The sequence below is a fragment of the Podarcis filfolensis genome (genome assembly GCF_964270895.1).
Source record: "Podarcis filfolensis genome assembly, chromosome: 11".
NCBI classification, from domain to species: domain Eukaryota; kingdom Metazoa; phylum Chordata; class Lepidosauria; order Squamata; family Lacertidae; genus Podarcis; species Podarcis filfolensis.
The window spans coordinates 30,320,950-30,333,886 of NC_139613.1; the positions used below are offsets into that span (position 1 = coordinate 30,320,950).

Here is a 12,937-nt window from a genome sequence, read left to right on the forward strand (position 1 = left end):
ATAAACATCTAAAAATCACAAAGCATACAAGGAATTCAGAAATTTATTTACATCTTAAATAATACACAGCCCAGAACTTAAACGCTTTGTACAGGTTTTCTATCACTGCAGGTAAGGGTTACTTTTGTGAAATTCTAACAAAACTATTGACAGGGTCCCTCCAAATATCTGTAAGAGGCATGTAAATCAGTGTATTTGTCCCATAATACTGATTTCCACACCACCTCTCGGACTGGGACCAAACTTTTGAACTGAAGTGCACACCATCGAAGCTTTACAGTGTAGAGTCAAATAGTACTGGCGAAATCCAGTACTCAGATATCTTGTGTATCATTTGTTTCTCTGGAAATGAAGCTGTGTGAAACTGTGGCAAAGTAATAATAGCTCAAAGAAATAAGTTGAGGTTATCAGTAGTAGCACTCTCAGTACAGTTGGCTAAGACTGCTTATAAAATATTAAACCTAAAATTATTATGTTAAACACTATCACAGCTTTGGGGTTGCCATTTCACACCGTCTAGTCACTGTCATATTCCTCTATGATTAGTTCATTTTCCTCCATGATCTCTTGTGCTACAATAGGCTGAGGTTGACTGGCTGGTAGTTCATTTCCACTAGATTGGCTGGAAGGAAGAGGACTTTCATATGGTTCATTTTTCTCACTGGTTTTGTTTTTCTCCATTTGGGTAAGCACATTTGTGGACTGCATCTCAGCAAAATCCCCTTCATCGTCACTGTCTAGGACCTGTATTGCTGAGTCTTTATCAGTAAGAGTTTCAAGCTTCAACCTGTTGTGGAACGACAGTAATAAAAGTTCAGAAGCATTTTATGCTCTTGCAGAGAATTACTGAGGAATTCAGGTATGCAAATAACAGATAAAAACTAACATCTCTTTCTCCTTTTCTCTCATTGCCTTTCAAAGTTAAGCTTATAAAGCTGCATTCTTAAAGTGAGCAACAGGTAGGTGTGTGGACACACATGGGAAGAAAATAGTTTTGTATGCCTAGTTTGTAATACACCTAAAAAACCCTTACAGTCCAGATTTCCAAACTGTGTGTATTGACAGCGGATTACATGATTTGCTGTAGCACTTTCTTCCTGTTGACTTTCACCACAGATTGTGACCCCTTAAAAACTACTGAAAAGGAGGAGAGATTGCAAATGCCTAGTTGCCTTTAACCCAGTTTTTGCATTTAAACACAGAAAGCACAGTTAGCTGCCTTCAGCCTTATAGGACAAATCTTGCAGTGTATAACTGTAAATTTAAAACTAACATGAGATTTTATACTTCTTAGTGATATCTTATATATGCAGACTATTCCCTCTCCCAACTTAGCCCAGGGCATGGTCTTGAAGACATATGAGGCCTCCACTTTGCTGAAGGCAAGCAGGTCTGGGCAGTATATGGATGGGAGACTGCCTGAGAACCGTACATACTCTGGTTTGGGTTGCACGTAGAAAGGTAGGATATAAATAATAAAAGAATAAATAATAAAACACATAGAGTCCTTGATATGGTCAGAGTGACATATCAAGTTGATTGTTACTTTTCCCACCTTATAGATTGAGAATTAACCAATGTAGTCAAAGTGCTATATGAAAGTATATACTGATATTTAGAGCAAACATATTCCAATTTGCAAAAGAGCCACAGTAGGCATTTACCTTCCAAAGTGTTTCTTTAAAGGAAGCCTTCCAATGTCCTGAATAAAAGTTATCTGAGCTGAGAAAGCATACACAAAAATTATTCCTTAGAATTGTGTTAGAACTTGAATTTGTTGTGTATCCAGAGTACACAGTCCCATTTTAAGCTAAGACTGTTTTGCAATACTTCCTCCACTCCCAATTTAGACCAGAGATAGAGGATTAGATAGATAGATAGATAGATAGATAGATAGATAGATAGATAATATTAACATGCCATCTCGGGTCTGGTTAATCATTACATTATTTTCCACGGCCAAGGGCTTTTCTGCTCTAAAGCTCCACCCTCCATATACCATTAAATACATTTGTCATGCTGCTGTAGGAAAAACTGAATGAGTGCAATTTTAGCAACTGCCCTTGCTCCTAAAAAATGAGCATCTATAGAAGCCCTTTGGCCCAAGTATGCAAACAAGCTACAGGCAGCACAATGAGAAAACAAACAATGTTGAAGCAATAGGGCAAAGCATCAGATGCAGATGTGCTGACACAAACACTTAGAGAACTGGCATTACAGAGCATGATCAACATCTCCCACGTGGTGTTAAACCAAGGTTAAGCGTAAATTATCAGTACTAATTTCAGTACTAACTGCTTACCATCAGAGTTTGGCTAAGAACTTCCAATACATTTTCTGAAAAAAAGGGTTTGCTTGTTTTTTAAAAAGTACCTTGGTTTCTCATTGGATTTGTCAGCATGGCAAGATAAGGTAACAGCTGGGTCTGAAGGCACAGTGGTGGTAAACAGAAACTTGAAAAGAGGGATTTTGCAGCAATGCAGTTTTCCTGAAACTATAAGGAGGCAGAACAAAGAAGTCTAATAGTAAAATATATTATCTACAGTTAAACCACAAAATTTCTCTTCTGACTCTCTACCAATTATAAATATCAGGTTATTTTGCCAGAACTTCCATGCCTTAGAAACCCAACATTAAAACAAGCATGCAACACTATCCAGGAAATAACTATTGAGATCTGGTGTGATACGTCGCCTGGACAGCTGCAGGAGCTTAAAGCATCAAGTTATTTCTTTCCATTTTGATTTTCCTATTTAATTTTTCTGGAGATAGCATAAATTGAAGGTCTGTCCATTTTTACTCGAAGCTGCTACACTAACAATCCAAGAGGTACACTTCTTTATTCCTAACCATGTTACAGAGTATGTTGAAATGTATTTTCCCCAGACCAAATGCTATTTTGTGGTAGCTGCTAAATATATTTCTTCTTGGGTTGTTTGTGTAGTCAAGCTGGTCCTAGATTACACTGCAGGAATGATTCATCTAAAATATTTTCCTTGGCTAGATGGCACAAGGCAATCCTTTAACTGAAACTTAAACTGAAACCTAAATCTTATTAAATAACTCTTTAATCTTGTAATGAATATGCTTATCACAAACATGCAAGCTAAGGCAATCTTACAGCATTAGTAACCTACATCACAAATCAGATGAGAATGATACTAAGAAAGCTGAACTTAATTTACTGTTTCTATTTTAGGTTATGATTTTAAATAAATCTAAAACGTTTTACAATAAATGTTGAAATAAAGAATATCCTTTCAAAATAATTACCTTTTTGTTTATTAGGAACCACTGCGGTTTATGAAGGGGTCGAAAGCCCATTCCTCCTTTGCTTTGAGCAGAGGCTCTGGATCTGTTTGAATGCATTACGCCCCTTGTGGCTATGGATGCACTATATTCCCGGAGTGTAGGTCTTGCCTATAGGAAATGATAAAAACAAGATCAAGGTGAAAGGGGGAGCATTTCTGGCAGTCAAGTTTTCACCTATTTGCAACTGAGTTGCAATTAAGTATTTTAAATTCTCAGGTTTTTCTAAATTGGTTAAAATTATCTGATGATTTGAACCTATCAGTTTCATATGGTGAATAATGAGCAATGCACCCCCTCACATTTGCAACAGCTGGTATTTTTCCATGCCATGTAGTCTGTTGGTTCGAACACATGGGAGCAAATTTAAAGGATGTCTGTTGGATTGTGTCATGGATATCCACTCCTGCTTCCTTTCCTCTACCCATAGCCCCTCACAACTCCAAGATAGACTCTAGGGGTCCCCCAATCTTCCAGAGCAGATTTGGTATGTGCATTACAGGCTGTAGGGATGAGGAAAAGGAGTTCAGCTGGGTGTCATCTATTAAAAAAAGTATCTGAGACACGACAACTTTATCCAGACTATAGAAAGAGTAGCTAGAAAATGGCACATGCTTTCTTCGGAACAATTGTTTGGTAAGGCAAAGCATGAACAGTAAGCTTTAAAGTTACATAAAACACACTGTCATACAAGAACAACAAGTCTAAGGGAGTTGACTAGGTAAATCTTGAGGTCTGTTACAATTCTAAGCAGGGAGGGAGGTTATTGGTTTGTCTCTATTTTATTATGCATTTTGTTTTCATTTTGCGTTTTTATGTTGTGAACTGCCCCATGATCTTCAGATGAAGGACGGTATACAAATTTAATTAATAATAAGTACGGTAATAATAAGCAGAAACAGTTATGGTAATATATAAATACAGAACCTACAAATTTAGCACACCCACTGGGGAATGGTGAAGCCATTCACTTTCCTTGGTTCAAAATGTTTATTTCCCTCCTCTGACATTTATTCTGAAGCCTTCATATTTCTATGTTTTGTTACTTTAACCTATTGTTACTTTTTAAAACTTACATCCCAGTTACTGCAAAGGAAGTCAGCAGTACTCAAATATTCACTGGCTCTCACAAGGTCATCTATATCAGAGAAAAAGTCTATGTAGTTTTGATGAAGGTATAAATTAAATAAGTCCCCAGGCATGTGTGACTTTTCTACGACATCCTAAATAAAGGAGAATATACAGAATTAATTTTATGCATCAGAAGGAAATGAGTTAGCATTATGACATATTAAGAATATCATTGTTACATCTACAACTTACATAGGATAACTAGCAGTAAATTTTCACTCAATTAACAGTAAACAGTAAATGTATTTACCTCAGGATGAACAAGCAAGGGATTTCGTTCATATTCTGTTAAATGAACAGGTAACTGAGGAAATTCCCAATCTGTTGCTGGTTCTCCTGTAAAAATAACACACACTACAGCTACATACAGTGGTACCTCGGGTTAAGAACCTAATTCATTCTGGAGGCCTGTTCTTAACCTGAACCACCACTTTAGCTAATGGGGCCTCCAGCTGCTGCTGCGCCGCCAGAGCACGATTTCTGTTCTCATCCTGAAGCAAAGTTCTTAACCCGAGGTAATATTTCTGGGTTAGTGGAGTCTGTAACCTGAAGCGTATGTAACCTGAAGCGTATGTAACCCGAGGTACCACTGTATAAGTTTGCATTAAATATGAGAAGCATAGAGTATTTGGATATGGAGACAGGTTACTGACCAGAGATGACGGGATTGTCTACAACTCAAACTTGGCTAGTACTGGTTCACATGGCTTACAGCACACATAGACTTCCATGTGACCAAGGCTCCTGGTAGTGTGTGCAAGTTTTAATTGCATGGAAGCCTGCGCATGAGCTGGTACTCATGTTCAGTTTATGCCAAAGCATAGATCTATAGGACAGAGCTTGCTCCCAATAATTGTGCAATGCCCTCTGCTCAGTTCATATATGACAGATTCCAGTTAGGAAAAACAATAGCTACTGATTCTTTATATTGTCTTAAAAGAGTCAGAAAAGTAAATGAATCAGTTTAGGCAAATGTAGAAGCTGTCAATAATTGACATGAGAATTCTTCCCATCACACAAATAGAGTTAAGAATAATAGGTTGTGTTCTTACTTTTGCAGTAAAGTATTTTCCCCAAGGCATGGAACAGAAAGATGGAGGAATCTTTGGCGCCAACAGCTTGTAACTCCTGGTTACCAAATTTCTTTTTCTTCTTTACTTTAGATAATGTATCATATTTTAATGTGGAATTCCCCTTTTTCTGCGACAGAAAGTTGTTCTCTGATGAGCAGTCTGGTAATCAAAAAGCAACAAAAGAACAAAGTGGTAGACTGTAAAACATGAACTCCAGAATTTTTTATTCAATAGAAAAATAAGGTGTGCTCATTATTTCACAAGCGGAGAGTTGTCTTTGCTGTTAATCTTTGGATCAGCACCACAGTATAAAAGCCCCATTTAACAACCAAGAGACATTCAGTTCCTGTCTTGCATTGATAGAGTTCCCACAAGGCTACCCCAACAGTGTTAAAATAAAAATGATTTCCACAAAACACAAACCTATATAAGCAGAAGAAGTTCCATACTTGCCTCTTAAAGAAGAAAACTGAAGGTTATTTATTGCACTCCTAATATCACCTGAACATCCTTTGCAAATCAACTCTAATGAAGATATGTCAGGGACATCTCCATTCTGCAAAGAAAAGCAAAAGCATCTGTAAGGTCTTTAGTCTGCACAACAAGACTACTGTTAGTTTGTAGATAAACATTGGCCATAAGCTTTATATGATTTTATTAAACTGATGTTTGCAGCATCAAGTAACCTAAGAGATTAGACTTCCATTAGTTCTCACCTCTTTGCTCTCTCAATCAGCATACCATCTGGTATTAGTAATACTCAGAACACATTCACGGGTTTCCCTACTCAATGGTGGAACAATGCTGCAAATGATATTATTATTTATATTTCTAAGTCACCTATTAAATGAGCATAAACACATATCCAAACACTACTAAACACCTACAGCTCCTCTGATAGTGAAATAAATTACAAGTGCTATGTGTGGGGAAGCCATTTGTATACATCCATGCATTTCTGAGCCTCATTTTGTTTTAGTTTTATTTTACCTGTATTTTCCCTCAAAGGAGTTCAGAACACTGTATACGGTTGCCCACTACAGATCTGTGAGGTAGAGTAGTCTGAAAAATGCTAACAGACCTCAGTCATTTGGCAGCCACTTCTCAAACACAAGCCGCTTGTTAAAAGTTATTCTGTTTTTTTGGAAGGAGCAGACTAAATAAATCTCTCAATTGATACCTTCAGCTAACTTTTACAATATGACCATATTGCAACTGTCCCAGTGCTGCTTTAATTTGACCTACCGTCTTGAACTCTGCTTCAGCTATTCGATTTAGAACTTTCATCATCATCGTTGGAGCCACGGGGTTAAAACTGAGAAAATTAATGAGGCAGATGGTCAATATACATTTAATAATGAATCCTCAGTTGTAACCAATGCACTTAATGATCCTTTTACCTAATATTAGCTATATGTAGCTCTTCCTGAATCTCCTTTGGAAACAGAGACCTTTGGTTGCTGGCTCCACTGAAGGCATCTGATATTATAAACACAAGAGGACATCTGCTTGTCCGCACAAACCTTCTAAAATGAAAAATGAAAAGAGAAAGTCCCAAGTTTAAAGGCAAGTGTTGATCTAGATATCAATCTATAGGAGTCTGTACTAGCAATAAGCAACTAGAAGCCTCTGGCCCAAGAATGCCTCCCACCTCAAAATGTTTACATTCCACCCCCAGACACAAAAAATTCAGAATAATTTGAATGATGTGAAGGTTTCCATTTGTGTTCGTGGAATTTTATAGCACATCAGCCGTATTCCTCAAAGTGGCCCTTTGATAAAACAAATTGCTAACCATGGCTTTATACTCACCTCAAGATTTCATGTAAACAGCTATGGTCACGGTAAAAATGGTTTGGCATATCCTATAAAAACCAAATACAATACTGTTATTCCAGCTTTTTTCCATTATCATTGGAGTTACACTGTTTAAACTGAGAAAATTGTCAAAAGAAGTCTTATGTCATGAGAAATGCATCTAATCCTCTCCTTACCTTATATTAGCGCTTCACAATATTCCTATTTTAGCATCTCTGTAGCATTAATATTGTGGGTGACCATTAAGACTATAATAAGTCATATGCTTATTTTACTTGACATTTATAATAACAAACTGTTTAGATTAAAGTGCTACTATAGAGAAACCCAAATGTTCTTGTGCTCTTAGTAGGCTCACTGTGACAAAATTTTCAAATCATCCTGTGAATCACCCCTTACGATTATAGTAACTCCTATCTTGCCTTATTTACCTATTTATTATATTTATATACTGCTTAATATTCAAAATCCCTAAGCAGTTTACATAAAACAGTGTCCTTTAAAATATAAGAAAAAAAGAATATAAGATTTTAACTTGAATTAGTTAGTCAACTATTTTTACTTACTTCCACAAGAATAAGTCTTCTGTCAGTTTCCATGGATTGTCCAACCATCTGAAGACTGGCATATTTGTTTGCTCTTAATAGAAACTCTTGAAAGAGAGCTGTCTGGCTCTGATAAGGAAGTATCTGAAAATCAAACTCTGAACAGGAGAGTTTATTTTACAGTGTATACCTTATAAATAACAATAATATAAACATGAAGATTCAGTATCCTAGGACCCATCTGCCTTGAATTTGGTGTTTTAGAGCAACAGACCATTTTTTGCCTGCTGCCAAATAGCACAGGCTAAAATCCACCAAAGGTGTAGATTATGGGAACTGGATGGGTGGCACAAGTATACCACATCTTTGAAGAAAAAGAGTGCAGATATGATCTTCATAGTTTCTATTTTTCATCAGTCGATAAAGATATCTGCCTTAACTTAGAAATCCCATCCACCTTCATTTTAAAGAGCTTCAGTTGTTGTACAAATCAGTATACTCTCCAGAAAAAGCAGCTCTGCAAGCTTAAGAACCAATCTACTAGGGGGAAAAGGCCAGCCCCACTGTTCCCTTCCCATTACTGCAAAACTATCAGTTTTGAAATGTGAAAATGTTTGAAACCATGGGGTGAAAAGAAGGTCTACTAGTGAATATCTGAGTATGTATCTAAAGTATCACACTATTAAGTAGAAATGAGTCTCATTAATTCCAATGAAACTTACAACAATTTGATGGGCATCAGATTGTGATATTATGTCAAATACACAAACCTACCAAATACATTCTAACTGCTTGACTCAAAGTCTTCAATTAAATGCTTACCATGGCTCAAAGAATCTATGACGTCGTCTTTCTTGAAGTCTAGTGATACAGGATTTATCCATTCTTGCACTTGAATGCGAAGATCTTTGGCTAATATTTCGACAGTTGCAGACTTGCCACATCCTGGAGGACCAGTTAATAATAAAATAGAGCCTTCCTACAAGACACCATATAATAAACCAACTTGCTATATTAGAAGGAAAGAGCAGGATAAAAATTTAATGGACTTTTATTAATTTCCCTCCTCCTCCCCACACTTTCTGTGAGCACAGTTTCTGTTCTTAAATTACAAGTTACAATCCCAATGATTCAATATTTCCCCACACTTATACAAGTGTAAAATTAATTACTTATTAGGTAATCATATATATTGCAAAGAACTGGAAGCAGCAATAAAATGCTACCAAAACAAAATATTTGACAAATTATGTTATTACCCCTAATACTAGTTTTTATTTGAATTAGGATGACAAAAAAAAACAACGCTAACAGCAGTTTGGATCCCATCCATATCCGCCACACACAAAAAAAAAACCCGCGTGGAAGGGAACTTGTCAGCAATGGTCTTCTAAAAACACTTGTGCAAGAGGAAGAATATATGCAGACTTCTCTCATGCAATGATTTAGCTCCAAGTATAACACTGCAAACGTCGGCACCTTTTAATTCATCCCTGTATGCCCCTCTGTTAATATACCAGAGTATCGCAGCATTTATCAGGTCACAATGCAGCAAAGTCCACCAGGCAAAGTGGAAAAACTTAACATGCATGCAGAAGAACTTTTTTGAGTGACCTGCAACTAGTTTTCATTTGGAGCAGATCCATTTAAATTATTGAACATAGCTAAGTTGCATCCAAAAATTTCAGGGTGCCTACTCTGAGCCAAGCTTACTCTTTGCCATTCACTCCTCTCAAAAGAAGCTGTAGCTCAGTGGTAAAGAACAGGCTTTGCATGAAGCAGCTCCCTGGTTCAATAACTGGCATCTCCAGGTAGAGCTGGGAATATCAGCTCCCTCAAAATCAGGAGAACTGCTGCCAACAGACAGTACTGAGCTACAAGGAAAACCAATTGTCTGATTGGTATAAAGGATCTTCCTATGTTCCTCTCCCCAGGTTGCAAAGAAGCAAACAATGAAATGCATATCTAGCAGTTCAGAAAAGGAAGGGGAAATGCCATCAAATGACACCTATTTTCCCATGGTATGTCAGTTCACATGTCAAAAAGCTACAGTTTATGTTAACTTTATTTTCAAGTGCACCGTATTATTTTTCACGAGAATTTATTTTGGTGCTACAGACTTCTAGAAAATTACTGTGCCAAATCTCAAAAGCAGATTACTGCATGAAATACTGTAACAAATACTGCTGCACAATGAAATATCATGCAGGATTTGTGTTGTTTTCTCACCTCATTTCTGATGAAAATATAATCTGTTGAACATTTCCAGTAGGAGTCTTAAAGTTAAACAAAGCCTTCAAAACAAACTTAGTGGCAGGTAAAACTACTAGGTAAATATATGCTACCTGTCTGGGTGGCCTTTGAGATGTGTGATCTTTTAACCATGCTTCAACTTCTTCAATTTTCTTCTTGTGTATGGCAAGCTCATTCTAATGAGAAAAATAATAATATATAGTTGAGGCAAATAATTTTACAGTAGAATTAAATACTGCGAAAGAACACTGATGTAGCATATCCTCTTGGTAGCTATAACAAGTTAATTATTAGTGTAAGCAGAATAAAAATGGTTCTATTTTCACTCTGTTTCCATAACTGGCCCGGCTCAGTTTGTCTTCCAAACTGGGATCCATTTTGGCCAGAATTCAGGCCATTAGGGTTCCAGCTATCTGGTGTCCATCTCCAAGCCCCGAAGTGTGGAGATTACATCACACACAGCAGAGTTCAGGGCCTGAGATTCAGCAGCAGCCTTCAGACTGCAAATAGTTCCACAGCCTACTAAACTAGCTAAAACAGGCTTCCTCAACCTCAGCCCTCCAGATGTTTTGAGACTACAATTCCCATCATCCCTAACCACTGGTTCTGCTCGATAGGGATCATGGGAGTTGTAGGCCAAAAACATCTGGAGGGCCAAGGTTGAGGAAGCCTGAGCTAAGATAAGGGGCATCTGCAGGAAGGGTCCATTTACAGTCTGAAAGCTACCACAAGACCTCTGTCCTAATGAACTGGAATGTGTTTACATAATTGCCACGTATCAGAGCCAAGGGACTAGATCTGCATTAATTTTCAAGGCATTCAAAGGACATCCAACATATTTCTAGAAACGACCATAAGTGGACAAAAGTCTTGCTCACATCTCTGTTTATTAAGCTGAAAGATGATCATCTAGACATAGTCAATATCATTACTCAATAACAAGTGCAAAAAATATTCCATTGCTATTGCATAATATTCCAAACACTTGCTGACAATTTAAATATATATATATCTTACACTTTTCTATTAACCAAGTATACCTATGTTCTATCAACTTAATAAAACAATGAAACACTATCTATTTTTCCTTTTGGACACACCACTTCAGCAACACACATACCTATTTGTTGTTTTAAAGGAATTTTAAACTTTACCTGAGTTTTTGGTTTGTATTTATCCACCCAAGATTCATTTTGGCTATGGTTTTGTTTTGAGAGTTTATATTTATATTGCTCATCTATAGAAAGTGGCTTTCTTTTTTTTCTTTCAGTCTTACAACTTTCTATCGGAGAGCAACACTCTTTTTTCTTCCGACTGTGTTTGGTATCTGTTGTTGGCTTCTTATGAAGAATGTCAGATGACAGAATTGTATCCTTACAGAAATCACTAAAAGATGGCTCCACCCAATCAGTCACCTGACAAAATGTAAGTAAACAAAAGTTATTGCACAGTAGAAATGATTAATTCTTAAACCAACTAGTATTTTACAGTAGAGTAGTCCAAGGTCTTAATAACAACAACAACTTTGTCATACTATTGGAAAGCCCCCTTTCAACTTTAAGCCCTATCTAATTGAACATTCAGTAACTTTGTTTTAATACAGTGGTACCTCGGGTAAATAACTTAATTCGTTCCGGAGGTCCGTTCTTAACCTGAAACTGTTCTTAACCTGAAGCACCACTTTAGCTAATGGGGCCTCCCGCTGCCACTGCGCCACCGGAGCCCGATTTCTGTTCTCATCCTGAAGCAAAGTTCTTAGTACCACTGTACAAGAAAGGGAGTCTGGAATCAGCATGAAATTATAAAAATAGTATGTCTTAAGTTTATATATATATATATATATATATATATATATATATATACAGGCATTTAGCCATGGTGTGTTCAACAGTTCTTATTTCCAGTAATTATACTTGGTCGGGAACATTTAACCGTGATTTCCAAACTACCATTGGCTGATGTTATGAAAAGTGATAATAAAGTAAGTAATCCTTCTCTACGTGAGTATAACAACTGTGCATTAAAGAATAACACAATCCAAAATCTTTAATATTTTAAAGTAATCACTCACATTGACTGCAGCAATCTTTCTTTTTGAATATTTTTTTGACATCATCAACCTTTGTAGTTTCCATCCGAAGCATATGACTGACAGCCCTTTAAATTAAATGACCTAAAGAAGTATAAAATATTTATGTAAACAAACTTTGCACAAATAGAATTTTAAAACGTCCAACTAGGCAAAACATCCAACTACGGCTGCCTTCAAATGAGGGGATAGCCCCAGGGAAGGGAGAAATCACACTCCAGCTGCTATTTTCCTCCAAATGTGCTGTTTTTCCAAGAAAAGGTTCATTCCTAACCCTGGCCACTGCTCAACCAGTCTGTATGGAATGCCAGGCCACTTCTTCACACAGGGCCTTTTGGGTCTTTCCGCTGGATTTCACTGGCAGAGATCCTACAGGCTTCCAATTTATCCACCCCCTTCCCAGACTGGTACAAAAGGGGTTGGGATTGTTTCTACCAACTCATGGTGGTGGAGAAAAACCTCAGAAACTAATTAGCAGCATGACTGTGAAACATATTCCTGCAATGATTTTTAAATATAGTGGTACTATATAGTGGCAGTAGTAGGCAGATTTCAGTAACCTGTCACAGACAACTATAGGTTTCATCTATACAGCAGGCAAAAACTTCAGAACTGGCTATTCAGTCACAAATTTAAGTTGTCATACCATCCCCAGTCACAAATGTCAGTAGTTGTCATACCATCCCCAAAGGCTGTGCAATATAAAGAGTACACTCTCT

General features: G+C 37.1%; 1 protein-coding gene across 1 annotated transcript; it reads right to left on the reverse strand.

The window, feature by feature from the left end:
* Window positions 1-25: 25 nt before the first annotated feature.
* Window positions 26-12,302, reverse strand: RAD17 (RAD17 checkpoint clamp loader component). The gene is made up of 16 exons (XM_083577376.1): window positions 12,201-12,302; window positions 11,284-11,544; window positions 10,222-10,305; window positions 8,699-8,855; window positions 7,898-8,034; window positions 7,326-7,378; window positions 6,914-7,039; window positions 6,759-6,828; window positions 5,967-6,069; window positions 5,493-5,672; window positions 4,691-4,776; window positions 4,386-4,532; window positions 3,274-3,420; window positions 2,374-2,494; window positions 1,665-1,722; window positions 26-787 (listed from the first exon to the last, which is right to left on the reverse strand). The coding sequence occupies exons 1-16, from the start codon at window positions 12,243-12,245 to the stop codon at window positions 517-519; spliced, it is 2,046 nt and encodes a 681-aa protein (XP_083433502.1). The 5' UTR covers window positions 12,246-12,302; the 3' UTR covers window positions 26-516.
* Between the last annotated feature and the right edge of the window lie 635 nt (window positions 12,303-12,937).